The sequence below is a fragment of the Eleutherodactylus coqui genome, chromosome 4 (genome assembly GCF_035609145.1).
Source record: "Eleutherodactylus coqui strain aEleCoq1 chromosome 4, aEleCoq1.hap1, whole genome shotgun sequence".
Classification (NCBI taxonomy): domain Eukaryota; kingdom Metazoa; phylum Chordata; class Amphibia; order Anura; family Eleutherodactylidae; genus Eleutherodactylus; species Eleutherodactylus coqui.
In genome coordinates, this window is record NC_089840.1 from 34,244,636 (window position 1) to 34,262,714 (window position 18,079).

General features: G+C 45.5%; 1 protein-coding gene across 1 annotated transcript in view; it reads left to right on the forward strand.

Annotated features, from left to right (window-relative positions):
- LOC136624579 (uncharacterized) overlaps positions 1–18,079 on the forward strand; it is a 28,526-nt gene that overhangs the window by 3,948 nt on the left and 6,499 nt on the right. Inside the window, exons 2-3 of the mRNA XM_066598539.1 lie at positions 8,170–8,499; positions 17,712–17,966. Of these exons, the coding sequence (XP_066454636.1) occupies positions 8,170–8,499; positions 17,712–17,966 (585 nt within the window). The remainder of the gene's footprint in view (positions 1–8,169; positions 8,500–17,711; positions 17,967–18,079) is intronic.

The window sequence follows — 18,079 nt, forward strand, 5'->3', positions numbered from 1 at the left end:
TAACCATTTAGAAGGTAAGGGAGATCTCTGTGATCACTATGGAGCAAATATAGGGGGTGCAGCTGAAGAGGGGGGACATGTGCTATAATCAAGGTTTATGAACTGTTCAGGCTATTTACGAATGGTTACCTCTTTGTATAACTTAATTTGTGGTTTCATGCTGCCATCTAATGACTTATTCTTATAAAGCACGTTACTGGGTTTAATAAGAAAGATATAGCAGGTCACGTGGTGGTGGTCACAAGGGGCATCAAGACATCCCCCCCCCCCCTTGGGCCAGTGTATATAGGATTGTAAGTGCCCATCAGGTGTGTTCCTGGTGCCAAGCTGAAGTGCTATGAAGTAAGGCTACCAGTTGGATTGTTGTCTCACCGCTTCCGGTAGGCCCTGGAAGACTGGGGTTATAGTCTAGCTCCAGTCAACATTTGAGAATAGGTTACAGACTTGGTTTACAGCTGCGTGTACGCTACTGGCTGCTGAAAGGGGAAGTGTCCTGTGATCCCTGTAGACTACCATTACCTCCATCCACACTACTGCATTTGGGACTGGCTTCTATAGGAACCATCTGTAGTAATGATCCAGCCCTTGATGGTCAGTGGTATGTTTAAAACTAGTGAGTGATCTATTTGGCCTCAGGTCCTGTATAATTAATAGCATCTTTTATATTCTGTGCCTCAATGGAATAACGCCTTATCCCTGGTGGTCCAGTGGATAGTTCTATTATCTTTGGTACTCCATTGGAGACTTTATAATCCCTAGTGGTCTAGTGTGTAACCTCATTATCTATGATAGTTCACTGACAACTCTTGATGGTCCAGTGGGTGACCTTATAATCTTTGGTTGTCAACTGGAGACTTTATAATCCCTGATGGAATAGTGGGAGCTCTATAATTCCTCGTGGTCAAGTGGGTGACCTTATCATCTATGGTGGACCACTGGGGACTCTTTAATCCCTGATGGTATTGTGTTAGCTTTATAATTCCTCGCGGTCCAGTGGGTAACCTTATTATCTATAATGGTCCACTGATTATGCTATAATCCCTGATGGTCCAGTAGTAGCCTTTTTTTTATTCCCGATGGTCCAGTAGAGATTCTGTAATTCCTGATAGTCTGGCATAGTCTTCTTATCTCTGGTGGCCCAGTGAGCAAATTTGGTTGGAGGTTTGATTTCCCTAGACGTTATCTGATCCCTCTTGTAAACGTACTATAGTATAAGGTGGTTTATAGTGAAGCACTGAGGTCTAGGATGAGTTTGTGGTCAGGTAATAAAAGGTGTGGGCAAAGATGCGGAAGATTGGAAAAACAAAGATTAGTGCACAGAGACCACTAACATCACATAAACCACAGGAAAGCTTAGAGCAGCGGTAGAAAGCAGCAACAGAGCAGAGTTTACAGAGGATATATCTGTTATGTGATAATCTGAGGGGTCATGTATTGTGGTCAACAGGAGACGTGGATCCACTTGGTCACTAATGGACTTGGCTTTGGGCTAAACAAGAGAGTAGAGTAGGGTTAGCAATAATTGGCATGTGGATGGACAGTAGACACCAAGTCGCAGTACCAGGAATCGTATTCAGAAAGTACACAGGTTCAGGCAGGCAGAGGTAAGTCATAATCAGAAGACAGGCAGAGGTCACGATGGGCGGCAGACGAGAAGACAAGGCCAATATGCAAGCTGGGCTGGCCCAACAAAACAGGAATAACACACCTTAGTAGAGTACAAGAACCAAATGAACCTAATAGCTGAGGCTCAGAACAATGCGTGAGGTTCCCTTATAAAGCCCCTGGCACGTGGGTATTGGTTGAAGTCAAAGGTATAAACCATGCACTGGCCCTATAAGAGGCTGGAAGTTCACACATGCACACAATCCAGACATGTACTGCAAAAGGGCCAGCGATGGCCAGGAGGAGGGCGCTGAGTTTCTTAAAGAGCTGAGTTGACATGAGAGGTCACATAAAATTGGCTAAACAGAATCCAAAAATGTAACAGACCCAAACTATGAAGTGTCATTTCTAGTACTAGTCTCCTGATATAGGGACAGGGGTACCTTTTTTAGCCCAACACATATTTTGACCTTGGTGCAACTGTCATGGCTGTGTAAGAGGGGTTCCCTGATAGACAGGGGGGTTGCACCCAAGCAGGTGATGAGGCCCTGACTTAGGGCCTGGATAGAGGCCGTGGAACCATTTCCTGTACTGAGGCGGTCTCATGAGCAATCACATATTGGCGGTCACAGGCCTGCAGAAGTGCCACCATGGGCTTCCATCCATAAGAATGTTGCAGATAAGCCCTGGTTGTTTGAGAACTTCAAAGTACTTCTATTCAATGATAAATTGGTTTGAAAACTGTATAAGCAAGTAATTGGATCCACTTAGCGAGGGTACGCAGGCTCAAATCAAAAGTCTCCGCGAAGCGGAAGTAAATTTATACGAGTCCTTCGTTCGTCAGATTATGGTTATAATGAATGTTTAAGATAACCACAGGCTCTAAATCCAACTGAGAGGAGGAATAAAGAGAAACGAAAGTCCTAGAAACGTCACCTGGGGAGCGAGGGTCTGATAGATTAAACCATTGGAACTAAATAGAGCCTCTGTACAGCAATAGTGATTCTATTGTAGTGGTCTATCAGCCAACACATCCACAGAGTGCAGGCTTGAGCCTTTTACTAAACTTTGCAGAATTTCCTGCAGAATGATAATGTAAGCAAGTTGGAGTCACTCGCCTGCGGATCACCGTCCTCTTAGTTAGGAAATGGTCACCACACAAATTTGTGTTTACTTCACCTCTTGCCTTGCTCTGGGTGGTTTTGGGAGCCAGCTGGTGACAGCAGCTCAGTGGCTCAAGCCCCTGACCAATGAGACCTTGTTGCTCGAGCAGCTGTTTACATCTGTGTCATATTACCTCCACTTTTAAATTACGTGGGATTATAAATCCTAATTTAATAGGACATGTAGAGACCGATTTTAAGGCGCGCATTTCGTACAGTGTTTCCATATTTTTGTCCAACCCCTGTACGTCGATGGAAAAATAAGAGTTATGATTTTTTTGAAAGTGGAGAGGAAAAAACAGAAAGCGACAAAAAAGTTTCCTTAAGCAGTTAAGCTAGAAATGACTGCAATGTTTCTACCATCCACCATATAGTTCTCAGTGCTGACAGCACACAATTTCAATTCTGAAATGTGCCGCAGTTTATTTATCACATTAAGTGTTAAGTTAAACTTTGCTACATCTATGTTTGTTGTGTAGCCTTATTTTTGCACCATCGACCCATTAATGCACCACGATGTAACAGTACAGCGGTCTTTGGTAGTTTGGGCATCTTTTAGTACTTGATTAACAATCTGACATCCCCCAATAGAGAGTGAGTGGTGGGGACCACCCACTTGACATACTGACAGTGTCAGCGCCTAGACCTAAAAAGAGCCATACTGGGCAAAGTGAAGTGAATATATAAAAAAAAATGGAGATAGAGTCGGCGGGGCTGCATTGCCATGCAGTCGGCCCTACTGATTTTATCCTGTGACTTGTCCTTTAAGCTTCTTCCTTGTTAATCGTCATATATTTATGACTTCTGGTGTCATGTAGAAGTGAAAATCTCTGGTCACGGCACAAGCTCCTTGGTTACAGCAAAACCAAGTAACTCCAACTTCTTTGTTTTATTATTAGATATTGACAAAGATATACAAGGTGTTTTTCAGGGTAATAACCTCTTCCTGTATTGTGCTGGGAGAGTAAACTGATATATAGAGGTGCAATAAATGGGAAAATACACACTTTGTCAAAAAAATCCATCCCCTAGAAGGAGTTGTCATTTGCTGTAAGACTCGGCATGCAGTTAGATCTCAGGCAGATATGCAAATGATGAGAGTTGTGGTGATTAGATGAACGGTCTTGTCACTGGAGGCACTAAAAGTGGTTCCCCCCTTGGCCTATAAGAGGCTCTCGGAGGCTCCTTGTGTGTAGTGACCTTCTTCTTCCACTTGTTGACCACTAGACGCCTCTACGACGCAGAGAAGAGATTTCACTCCGTTAACAGAGTCTGGGATGTGAGAAGCTGGATGGTCTCATTGACGAATTGCCGCCAACTGGGCCGTTTTGACCACAGTGTTAGGAGGTGCCAATTACATGTACGACTTTTAACACCCACTGTTGCCTCTATTTGCAGCGATATTGTGAACAATGTAAGTGGACTGCTACAGAGTGGAATCGGGTTGTCTTCAGCGATGAATCCAGGTTTAGTTCGGGCACTGACGACGACATGTTTGTGGCTGGAGACCTCGGAGTGAGTGCCTCAAACCTGCCTTTGCTGTGGAGCGGCACACTGCCCCCTGCTGGTGTGATGGTCTGGGGGGCCATCACATATGACAGTCGGTCTCCCCTAGTAGTGGTACGAGGGACAATGACAGCTCAGGGATATGTTCAGGACATCCTGCAGCCACATGTGTTCCTCTCATGGCGGCTTCTAAGAGGCAGCCTCCATTTCCACCCTTATCACATCTTGCATCCAAGTTAGAGGTGGTACAACAGGGAACTAGAGCCTCCATGCCCCCTGTATCACATCTTGCATCCAAGCTAGAAGCTACCCAACATGGTACTAGAGCCTTCATGCCCACCTATATCACAACCTGTATCCAAACTAAAGGCGGTACAACAGGGTACTAGAGCCTCCATGCCCTTTCGTATCACATCTTCTATCCAAGCTAGTGGCGGTACACACGTCCATGGCCTGCATAGTCACCAGATTTATTGTCAAAAGAAGGTGCATGTAGCCATCTGGGACGCAAACTTCAACAGCATACAAGTTTGCACGATCTAGAGTCTTAGTTACAGCAAATGTGGACTGATATACTGCAAGATACCATACCAAACCTGTATGCCTCCATGCCTGCCCGTATCACATCCTGTATCCAAGCTTTAGGTGGTATAACAGGATTCTGACAACTTCTTTGTTTTTCATCTTCATCATCTTGCTCTTCTGTCACAATACATTTCTATCACCGTCTTCTTGTTTTCTGTCCCTGTGGTGTTCTTGAGTTTCCGCACTCCCTAAGAGTTACACAATTTTCTGCCATGTGGACCTCACAGTTCTTCTCCTCTGTATCTCTGTGAACTTTCTTCAGTGTTCATGGGAATTGTCATTCTTCTCATCCATCTCCACCTTCCATCTACTCAAGGTATGGAGTTATCCAAGGGTCTGCTGTGTGGGGCAAAACATGTGTCCAAGGTATCTGACTGACTGTTTCATATACCATAAAGCTCTAGATACATTTTGCACCACTGACCGGCAGAGACAGGACACTGAGCTTCCCTGGCCTTTTAGGACTGGAATATACAACTATCCAACATGTAATGGAGCTGAAGTTACCACTGGCAACATGCTGACTGTCTCCACAGTATGCTTCCCTGTAACACTCATGTCCTCCTATATAGCATACAGATATACAGATGATGACTTCATACGTAGTGTGTATGTAGCTCCAGCACTGGGTGACATATCTCTTCTCCACCCCCACAGATATATAGTATAATAGTGCTCAGGAAGCTATATTTGGGGTGTAGAGTGGTTTGACAGGATGTGGTCATAGCGGGGGATGAACTGCAGGTTGCTGGTCACTCCGCTGACGTCCGTCTCTCTGAAGGTCTCAGATGTGATGGCCTTTGTGTGTTTCATTGTGTTTGATATGAGGCACTTGGTAAGAAGTACAGTATTTTAGATGCTGGAAGGAAGGCTCCTGTCTTCAAGACAACACCACAACGTTGGGCGAAATCTGTAACAGCAGCGTCTGGTGTAGCAATCCTTCCAGTTTGTGGAGTGGAGATTTTAGAGCGACCACTTCAGGTCTTTCACAGGACTCATCCAGTTTACACTATCCTACCAAAAGTGATTGGATACCTCAATCAAAAGTAGTATTTATTTCCATATGATAATACTTAGTGGGGCTCCTTTGGATCTAATGACCTCAGATACTCTCCGTGGCATACTTTATACTAACATCTGATACACTTCAGCTTGTATTTCCCTCCATTCATCCTGCAAACATCTGATAAGTTCTCTTCAGGAAGATGGACACTGTTCATATTACCTAACCGGACGTTCCAGTCGATCACAAAGATGTACAATAAAATTCAGGTTAGGACTCTGTGCAGCCTGTCCAATCGTGGAACATACATATCCCCAAACTAACGAAAAACAGCATTGAATCTGTGACAAGAAGCGTTGTCTTCTTGGAAGTATTGCCACATTGTCTGCAGTTTAGAATGTCAGGGTACACCTCCATGTTCATGGTTCTTGTCACTACAACCAACGGACCGAGACCATGCCATGTAAAACATCCCCACACCATAACGGAACCTCTGCCATACTTAAAGGGGTTGTCCGAGTTGTTAGAACTCTGGAAACCCCTTTCCCATGCATTAAAATAACAAATGGTGATATACTCCCCTCTGCCCCACCCCCCGCTCCTGTATTGTGAAGGATGGCACTCCGTCCTCCACTTCGGTTATGTTTCTTGCTCTGGTGTCCACTTCCTTTTGGTAGGATAGTCTATTTGTACTTACTGATTGGACGTTGTATTTTACTTTCCCACCATTTTCAAAATCTATGCTTACTCTTAGTGAAGAAAACCTGTCCTTAGTCCTGCTCAATCAGCTGATGGGCTTGTATGGGGCCAAAAGTATAGCTAAGAAGGAGCAGGTGGGGCATGTGCCCCGGGTACAGTCAGGACTGAGGTGGAGGGAGGTGATCTGTGACTCTCCTGTCTGTCTCTAATCACTTTTCTATGCTGTTTAACCCCGCAGACGCCGTAGTCATCGGTGACTGTGGTATCTAAACCTTTTAACAAAAAAAAGCTAATTACAAATGTTTCCCCTTTACACAATGATTTAAATATTGAAAAAACAAGAATAAGAAATATCTACATATAATCTGAACTGCCAGCAACTCATACAATAAAAAATCACATTATTTATCCGGCATGATCAATTCCATAAAAAAAAAGATATACCAAAATAGCCATTTTCTGTTCATTTCACTTCCCCAAAACAGGAATAAAAAATAATCAAAAGGTCATCTACACCTCAGTACTTACCACTAATGAATAAGGCTGAAAACCCGTCCTTGTGGCTTCTTCAGACGATCGTATTTGCACACATTTTTAAATGCGTAAAATATATTTGTGCCATGCGCATATAAGATAACCCCCTGATATCAATAGGTTTGTTCTCATGGACGTATTTTGCGTAGTCAATGGAAGCCGCCCGTCACGCTATACTTCCGCTGTAGCACAGCAGAAGTATAGTGGGAATACGCGCCCTGCCCACTGTTTCCCCCCCCCCCTTCCCCCGCATCATGTGACACCGCCGGCGCATCAGCAGTGTCATGCGGGAGCTACGCAGCGAATTCGGAGGTGAGTATGGGGTCTTTGGGGGGCGGGGCGCCGTGACGGACTCTGCTGCAGTATCCCGTCTGCGGAGCCCGTCACAGCCGTGTGCATGAGGCCCTAGTCCTTCTCAAACAGCTGGTGGGCTTGTTAATATGTATCACAGCAGCTAAATGTATCCATCTACAGTCCAGATTGTGTCGTCTGCTGCCTGTAGGTAGACATCTTGAAAATAGTGAGGAGACACACAACGTCTGCCAGAAAGCTGCAGAACTTTCTATTCAACAATGAAGCTTAAAGGGAACCAGTCATCACATTTGAGCCCCATAAGCTATGTTATGGGCTCAAAGGTGAGGAAACGGGGAGGCTGCGGAGCTGTGTTTCATACGTGCCAGGTTCCAGTGCCGTGTCACTGCGACACTTTTCAGCCCACTCTGTGCGTATGCTTTCTGTTAATCTCAATGGGAGAGGCGCACACAGAGCGCGCTAAAAAGAGTCACACTGTGGGCGCATGCAGACTTCATGGGGACACGGCGCTGGAACAGCGGACCCTGTGAGTATTAAAAAAGACTCCCCATTCCTTCACATTAGAGCCCCATAAACGTAGCTTATGGGGCTCACAGGGGATGACAGGTTCTGTTAAAGGATTGCGTTCTATAACATTTCTTCCCTTATTCTCTATTACCGTGCCTTACATCCCCAGATCGTTATATTCTGCTGTTTACTTATATTATTTATATATATTTATTTATATTAATCTGATACTAATATGGGCTTCCTTTATTTCAGCTCTTGTCCATGACATATTTGTAGCCAGTGGCGAGGAGGTTGTGATCCCCTTGGACGTGAGGCTGGAGTACACAAGTGGCTTACTATGTAATAAGTTTGTATGGACCTTCAAGGGCGCAGGGCGGTTCCTTAGACAACTGGCATATGTCAGTGATATATGTAATAAACAAGACTGTAAAAACGAGTCAAGACCTCACTGCTCACTGTCCAGCAATGGAAGCCTGCGGCTGCATGAAGTGAAGCTGGAAGACGCTGGACAATACAAGATCGTCACCTATCATGTGAACAGAAGCAGCAGCACAGAGGACACTTTTAACCTTTATGTCCTAGGTGAGTCACACAACTTTGTAGCGCTCTTTTGCCGGGATTTTCGGGGGGGAGCTTGAAATATAAGCCTTACCCCCAAAATAAGCCCTGGCTGCATTACAAAAGGAAAACAATACATTACCCAACAGGCGCACTTCTCCTTCGCAGGTCCCCAGCACTTGTCTGCAGTTTTCAGCCAGCGCTTCCTGGTCTGGGGTTTCAAAAACCCCGCCTCCAGGAAACACTGGCTCTGATTGGCTGAGCTGTGGCGCTCGAGAACCAATCACTCCAGCGCTCGATGAACCAATCACAGCCATTCAATACGATCGCTGTGATTGGTTTATAGAGCGCAGTAGTGATGGACAGAGCCGTGGCACTCGACAACCAATCAGAGCTATCACTTCCTGGAGGTGGGGTTTTTGAAACCCCTGACCAGGAAGCGCTGGCTGAAGACTGCAGACAAGTTCCGGAGACCTGCGGAAGAGAAGTGTGGCGGAGTGGACAGCGCCTGTTAGGTGAAATATTGGTTTTTTTTATGCAGCTAGGGCTCATTTTAGGGACAAACAGTAGGATTCCCTACTGTAAAGGTTTTCATGAGATGCAACACAAAGGAAGAGTCCATAGGGAAATATGAGCTACAAAACCTAGCAAATCGTGGCAATATTCAGCATTTCACTTTTTTTTTCTCTCGCAATGTAGCAGCCAACAAAACATCACTAATGTGTAGGAACCCATTGGAAAACATGGGCTTCACATACTTCGATTTGTAGCGCTGTTGTATCATGAGAAAATCTCGTGATTTTGTCGCCCATGTAAAAGCGGCCATAAGCAGAAGCATAGCTAAGGAGGAGCAGGTGGGGCATGTGCCCTGGGTACAGTCATGACTGAGGAGAGGGGGGGTTTAGCAGTTTACCAAGAACAAAGCAGAAAAAGTTCATTACAGTTTTGGACAAACTGAGGTTGTTCTACTTGAAACAGCATCAGCTTTGGTTCTATCAGTGCTACTGACATGCTTCAGGTATCATTTTAAAGCCAAGATTCATTGGCACTTATAGAATTGGATATACAGCTATTTGAAGGTCAGTAATACTGAATTAACCACTGACATATCTCTCTTCATGTTATTACCCCCCCCCCCCCCTCCCATTATCAATCAGAAAACATATTTGCTCTCTGTCACATGTAGGGGTCTTTTTTCCCAGCACTTGCTCATCTAATCACTCTTCTATGCTGTTTAACCCTGTAGATGCAGGCAAGAATCCGAACGATGAACAGCCCTTATAAAAAGGGCCCTAAAACATCCTGGGCCTCATTTATCAAAACTCTCTAATAGAAAAACTGTGTGTGTCACCCATAGCAGCCAATCAGAGCTCAGCTTTTATCTCTGAAACTGCTCTGGTAAAATAAAAGCTGGGCTGTGATTGGTTGCTATGGACAAGAAAAACAGTTTTCTTTTTTTTCGACAATTTTGATAAATGAGCCCCCCTGCATAACAATGCAAGATTAAAGATTATGGTAATTAAACCCTTTCCAATCGAATCCTTGTTAGGATTCAGGGTTTCCAAGAGCGCCTTCAGTTTCTGCAATTGTACAATGCCGCCATCTGCTGGCTAAAGCCAATGCTTAAACGCATTGGAAAGCTGCAGGCAGTGGAGCGGCCGGCAGAGCATGTAAGTATACCCTGTTGGACTTCCGACATCAGAGCTGTACAGGCTTCAATGATTATGTCGGAAGACGTCTGACAGTGGACCTGAAAGAGTTAAAGGGGTTGTACCCCAATAACAAGTTATCTGCTATCCACAGCATAGGGAATAGCTTGCTGATTGTTGGGGGTCTCACCACTGAGACCCCTACTGATGTCAAGTATGGAACCCCCATGTCCCTTGTTCTCCTTACTGCCGGGGTTACTGCACCCCCACAGTGAAGAGAAGACTGAATGGAGCGCTAGCACTCTATTCAATCTTAATGGGACTGCAAGATACCCAAGTGGGTCAAAACTGAAATGGAGCACTGAATGTGCATGTGTGGCCACTGCTCCATTTAGAGAGATGTCACTGGGAGGGGAAAAGTGACCCCTGCAGTGACAGGATAGCGGGACACAAGAGTCCCCTTTTCGAGATCGGTGGGAGTCTTAGCATTGACCCCCTCCAATCAGCAAGTTATCCCCTATCCTGCGAATTGGGGGTAACTTCAAATTCTGGTACAACCCCTTTAAGAACTGGAGTTCCAAAGATTGGGAAAGAGTTCGCTTCTGTGATGAGTCAACGATTGATACGATGGGCAACAAAGACCATTTTCCTGTTAGACAGTTTTGATAAATGCGGCCCAATGTGAATCAATACAGCATTGAAGACTATAAGAGATGAGCGAGAACGCTCGTTTAAGGCTGCTGCTCGATGGAGTAGCAGTCTTATCGAGTAACTGTGTACTCACCCGAGCAGCATCCGGGGGGGGGGGGGGGGTGCGGCGGGGGGCAGTGGGGGAGAGATCTCTCACTCTCCCCCTGCCCCCTCCGGCTCCGCCCCCTTCCCCTCCCCCCCCCCCCCCCCCGCATGCTGCTCGGACGAGTGCACAGTTACTCGATAAGACTGCTACTTGGTCAGCTTTAAACGAGCGTGCTCGCTCATCTCTGAAAACTATCCATTCAATTTGGCCAGTATTGTTTACTTCTTTATCAAGCCTGAAGATTTTCAGACAATATGCTAGGGATACGTGGCTGAAATCATCGGGGGTCTGTAAAATGTCAGGCCAGTAGATGCAACTTACCCTGTTTCCCTGAAAATAAGACATACCCTAAAAAAAATAAGACATAGCATGATTTTCCAGAATTTTTGAGGATGCAAAATGATTTTTCAGGCTTTTTGAGGATGCTTGAAATATAAGCCCTACTCCAAAATTTTTAAAAAGTCAATTTAAATAGTATCCAGGCAGCTATACATGTAAAAAAGTTAAACCTTTTTGAACAAAAATTAATATGACACTGTCTTATTTTCGGGGAAACACGATAGCTAGATATATGCTAAAATTATAGGCGCTAATTGCACTTCAAAATACATTATGAATTGTGATACCGCTTATATGATACATTGTATTCAATGTGCGCATTGCAGGTTGCAGTACATAAGTTGTACCACCAGAGGTCTCTGAACACAAATGAATGAACCCATACGGGGTGTTACTAATCTGGGTCTGCATAATGTCAGGAGCGTCTGAGGGCTTATTCACACACGCAATAGTGATATTGGGTCCTGATACTTGGCCCAATATTGTGTTTGTCAGTGTGTGTTTTTCATGGCAATGCAAGGCAATTTTGAGTCAAAATCGAATCGCTTCTGTGAAATTGCGATCCCCACCCATAATAGGATCGCAAGTGTTTCCCATTGACTTCAAAGGGAAACACTGCATCATACTCACATGGCATGCAATGGCTTTTACGCTCTCATTGAAAACAATGGGTGGGGCGTTCCAAGGGATGCGTCATGCAGCCTATTCCGTCCCATGTGAAAGGTTCCTTATGGAAGATGGAAGGACAGCGGTACCAACGGGACACCACCCAGATATAGTAGACTTATGAGTCAAACAGAGAATTTAGCATCTTTCATCTTCTGAGTCGGTTCATTTGAGCTCCGATTCCCATTTGGAGATGACGGAAGGGTCCCCAATAGAGACAGAATCGTCTTTCCCCTCTCTGAGCAGTGCATGGAGCCCGGAAACAGCATGGGACAGAGGCGCAAATTGGGTGAGAGGAGGGGTAAGATCTGCTGAAGGGGCTAATGTGGATACAAAGTGCGTGCGTTACATATATATAAACCAGTTCCTCTTTAGTGACTTTGATGCAGTTTTTAACCCTTTCCAATCCAATTTGTATCCTGGTTTTCCTAGGGGGGCTTACTCTTTATCTACTGTTATAAAACAGCGCTATCTGCTGGCTAAAGCCAGTACTGCATGAGGTGACACATTGGATAGGCTCTGACAGCGGAGAGGCTGGCAATATACAGTAAGAGAACCCCGACGGACGTCTTCCAACATCGGAGCTGTACAGCCTTAAATCATAATGTCTTAAGACGTCAGACAGTGGATTGGAAAGGGTTAATTGAGGTTGAAAATGAACAAAATACGCCATGTGTGTACACATCTGTATACTGATGGCTCAGTTGATCAGCTGACAACTGTGTGGGGTAGGAGTGGAAGTCTATAAGGAGCTCTCACAGGGGTGAGTGTGATATTGCACTTGTAAAGCTGTGATTTTTACTGTGAGTGCGATGTGTTCTGCGAGAAAACCGCATCGCAAAACTGCATGGAAATCACATGTCGTTCCAATAGTAAATAAAATAGAAATTCGCATTGCGCTTGCATAGAACTCACATGTACATACAAGTGCAATACAAGCTTTCTTCTGCTCCCATGGGGAAGAAAATGGGCGACTCTTAAACAGAATCGCTCAAAAATAGGACTATTCTATCTTGGATCAAGGCAATAGGCTGAACTGGATGGACATATGTCTTTTTTCGGCCTTACATACTATGTTGCGATATGACCATCGGTTCAACAAAAATCGCTCATGTGAAAAAACAGATTTGAATTGTGGTCTTTTCGCACGCAATATCTGACCGGATCGCGGTTGGTCAGCATACTATGCTTGAAAATCGCCGGTGTGAAAACATCCTGAATAGAGATGAGCGAGCACGCTCGTTTAAGTCTGATGCTCGAGTGAGCTCAAGTAACTGATTACTCATCCGAGCACCATGCGGGGGGGGGGGGGGGGGGGGGGGGCGGGGAGAGAGAGAGTCAATTAGCAGGTGCCCAAAACTCAAAACCTGGTGTTTACCGTATTTTCCGGACTATAAGGCGCACATAAAATGCTGAGAATTTCTCAGAAATAGAAAGTGCGCCTTATAATCCGGTGCGCCTTATATATGAACCCGACAGTCCAGGTGCTCCCCGACTTGCGAACAGGTTCCGTTCCGGGAGCCCGTTCGCAAGTCCGTTTTGTTCGCAAGTCAAACAAGTAGTAGTATGGAGCGGGATCGCGGGTGGATCCTGCTCCATACAACGTCGGGTGCCGGCTGTTCTTACAGCGGGCACCCGGCGGCAGCAGTTCCGACGAGCCGCGCCGCTTGTCAGAACTGTTAACACTTTAAATACCGCTCTGACAGCGGTATTTAAAGTGTTAACAGTTCTAACAAGCGGCGCGGCTCATCAGAACTGCTGCCGCCGGGTGCCCGCTGTAAGAACAGCCTGCAACCGATGTTCAGGGGGCCCGTACAGCGTCCCACGATGAGATCGCGGGACGCTGTGCGGTTGCTAGGCAGCCGGGGACCTCCTGAAAGGCCCCAGGGCTGCCTATGCAGAGTGCCCATCTAGCGCACGACTTGCTAGGTGCTCTGCATAGACAGCCCTAGGGCCTTTCAGAAGGCCCCTGGCTGCCTAGCAACCGCGATCTGACCGGACAGGCTTCTATCAGGCTTGATAGAAGCCTCTCCGGCCCCTGCACAGCACTAATGTGCTGCACCTTATAATCCAGTGCGCCTTATATATGAAACAAGATTGCTTATAATGCGCTCATAGAAAGTGCGCCTTATAATCCGGTGCGCCTTATAGTCCGGAAAATACGGTAATGCTTAAAATTCCCAATCATTGCCCTACAGACCTGTATAAAGGGTCGGACATTGATTTGAAGGAATGCTGCCATCCAATAGGTGGCGCTGCAGAAGTATTGTTCCATCTTCTTTATTGGCATAATGCTTAAAAGACGCGGCCTATTTTAGTATTTAAGGACCCAATGATTTTTGGAGATTTTCACATTTCAAAAGCCATAACTTTTTAACTTTCCTGTCAACATGGCCATGTGAGGGTTTGTTTGTGGCGGGGCGAGCTCTAGTTGTTATTGATAATGATTATTAAGGCCTCATGTCCACTAAAAAAATACCATCCGCGCAGATTTCTGCAAGATTCCGAGCGGATTTGCTTTAAATGGTATTTTTTTTTCATGCGGATATCCGCACCTATTGATAGCAAGGTGATAGCAATGTGGCCGATCTGCGCGGAATCTGCACTGAAATGGAGCATGCTGCGTTTTTTTTTACCGCGCGTGAAAAACGCAAATCAATTAAAATGCCATTTACAGGTGCAAAATTTTATTTAGTTGACTGCAGATGGCCAATGATATTCCTATAGACAAAATTTCACCCGCGGAATCCGCATGCAGAATCCGCAATTATAACTTTTAATAACTTTTGGGAGGGCAGACGGGGTGAAAGAACACATTGATTGTACCTTTTCTATGGTGTTCACTGTGTGGTAGAAATGACATGATAACTTTTTATCTGTGGGTTGGTATGATTGTGACGATATTAAAATGTTATATGCTTTATTATTTTAGTTTCTTGACTTTTTTTTGTTTTACAATAAAAACTTTTTGGGGAAAATGAGGTTTTTAAAAATAGGAAAGAAAACACATTTATAGATTGTAGATTGGTGGTAAAGGTACAATATACTGCAATATAGAAGTATTGCAGCTAGAGATGAGCGAGCACCAAAATGCTCGGGTGCTCGTTACTCGGGACGAAATTTTCGCAATGCTCGAGGGTTCGTTTCGAGTAACGAACCCCATTGAAGTCAATGGGGACTCGAGCATTTTTGTATATCGCCGATGCTCGCTAAGGTTTTCGTTTGTGAAAATCTGGGCAATTCAAGAAAGTGATGGGAACGACACAGCAACGGATAGGGCAGGCGAGGGGCTACATGTTGGGCTGCATCTCAAGTTCCCAGGTCCCACTATTAAGCCACAATATTGGCAAGAGTGCCCCCCCCCCCCCGCGCACTGTCAGCGTAAAGATCGTTCTCCTCTGCCATAGCTGTAACAGCTGTGGCAGAGAAGAACGATGTTTGTCCATTGAATTCAATGGAGCCAGCAATACAGCCGCCTCCATTGAAAGCAATGGGCTGCCGGCGATCGCAGGATGAATTGTCGGGAAGGGCTTAAATATATAAGCCCTTCCCTGCAATTCATCCAGAAATGTGTTACAATAAACATATATACCGGCGTATAAGACGACCCCCCAACTGTCACCTTATACGCCGGTAATACAGAGGAGCAAAGAATAAAAATCATTACTCACTTCTTCTGACGTTCTGCGGCGCTCCTGCAGGCTGTCGCTCCCTCCTGGTTCCCGGCAGAGCATTGCTTTCTGGACGCAGGGCTTGAAATCCCCACCTCCAGAAACACAGCCAATCACAGCCATTCAATGACATCATTGTCATTGGCTGTGATTGGCTGAAGGCACGTGTGCTTCTGGAGGCGGGGATTTAAAGCCCTGCGTCCAGAAAGCAATGCTCTGCCGGGAACCAGGAGGGAGCGACAGCCTGCAGCAGCAGCGCAGAACACCAGAAGAAGTGAGTAATGATTTTTATTCTTTGCTCCACTGTATTGCCGGCGTATAAGGTGACAGTTGGGGGGTCGTCTTATACGCCCCGTCGCCTTATACGCCGGTATATATTTTTATTGTAACACATTTCTGGATGAATTGCAGGGAAGGGCTTATATATTTAAGCCCTTCCCGACAATTCATCCTGCGATCGCCGGCAGCCCATTGCTTTCAATGGAGGCGGCAGTATTGCTGGCTCCATTGAATTCAATAGGCTAACATCGTTCTTCTCTGCCACAGCTGTTACAGCTGTGGCAGAGAAGAATGATTTGTCTTCTATATGTTCTCAATGGGGTCGGCGCTGCTGCCGCCGGCCCCATTGAGCGCATATAGAGAAGAGAACAGAAATTGCAGATCGCACAAAGGTGCAATCTGCGATTTCTATGGCCTAAGAAGGACCGTTGGGGTTCTTGAAACCTAAAATACTCCTAACGCTCTCCCTATAGCAGCTCCACCAAGATACCACTTTCCCTGAACTAATGTCAGAATGCATCTGAGGCGAGCCACGGGAGGGGCAGATTTTAATACTCGGGTGACACCTAATCTCGCCAGCCACTCACTGCAGGGGGGTGGTATAGGGCTTGAACGTCGCAGGGGGAAGTTGTAATGCCTTCCCTGTCTTTCTATTGGCCAGAAAAGCGCGCAAATTTCTCAGGGAAGAAAATGAAAGTAACCCGGACACCGCGTGGTGCTCGTTACGAGTAACGAGCATCTCGAACACCCTAATACTCGAACGAGTATCAAGCTCGGACGAGTACGTTCGCTCATCTCTAATTGCAGCATATTATACGAGGAATCAAATGATTACAAGTTCAAGTTCCCTATGGGGATGAACTAAAATTGCAGTAATAAGTTTAAAAAAATTTTTTTTAAAGTATTAAAAAATGAAAATTTTAAAAGATAAATACACATGAAAAAATGAAAGCAAGAAAACCCCAAAACCTTAATGTCTGTAAACATCCGAACTATTAAAATATTGCATTATCTAACCAGCAAGGTGAATGTTATAAAAAATACACAATATCAGAGTTGCAGTCTTCTCAGCACACTGTTGCCCCCCCCCCCCCCAAAAAAGAACATAAGTAATCAAAAAGTTGCATGTACCCTAATAATGGTAAAAATGAAAACTACTGCTCACCTCTCAAAAAACAAGCCCTATACAGTTCCATCGGTGGATAACTAAAAAAGTTAGGTGTGTGTGGGGAAGGGGGGGGGGGGGTGTATGGCGACAGAAAGCAATTTTTTTAGAAGTAGTTAAACATTAAAAAAAAGCTTTATAAGACCTCATGCACACGAGCACGCACGGATTCCACTGCTGAATCCCACAGCGGAATCCAGCCGTGTCCGCAGACACGGACATTTAAAGACAGGTTCTTACCTCTCCGGTTCCAGCGCGGGTCTTCTCCTTTGTGGCCGGATCATCTTTCTTCAGCACAGCGGATGCGTCCGGGCTCGCTGGCCGACATGCCTGCGCATGCGCAATGCCTTTCTTTTTTAATCTCCTGCTTTCCCGCGGATCCCCGGCACGTCCGCAGTGACTGCTGCAGGTGTACCTCGGCAGGAACGGCTTCCATTGACTACAATGGAAGCTGTCCCTGCTGGATCCGCAGGAAGATGGAGCATGCTGCGATTTTATTTCGGCACGTAGCGGACGCAAATAACATCCACTGGTGTGCGCGGAGAGAGGAATCTCCACACACAGCAATGGGCACATTGAGCGGCGAATCCCATAGTTATATAGCGTTACAGGGCAAGGAAGTCTCTCTGATATGACAGATAACCTCCTCGACTTGTCTCTTTCTCTGTTAGATGCGGTCTCTCAGCCGGTCGTCAGTCTCTTTTGTCCCTCGGATGGCCAGCCGGTGGTTTCCTGCTTGGCAGCAAATGGGTCGAATATCTTAACCTCCATAAAAGCAAATGGAGAATTGTTACTAGAAAGTTCTATATCTGGAGGGGCGGTTAATTACTTCAAAGTGTCATCATCTGCCCCCTGGAGCATCAGCTGCTCTGTAACCAACAAGATCAGCCAGAAAACTATCACCGTCCTATATACCAAGTGTCCTGGTAAGTATAGAGGCCTCGTGTTACTCTATATGTACTCAGCAAAGCACGCCAACTAGTTAGACCTTACATAGAAGATGACTTAGAATGGTTTGGACCGATATGGGTGAAAATTA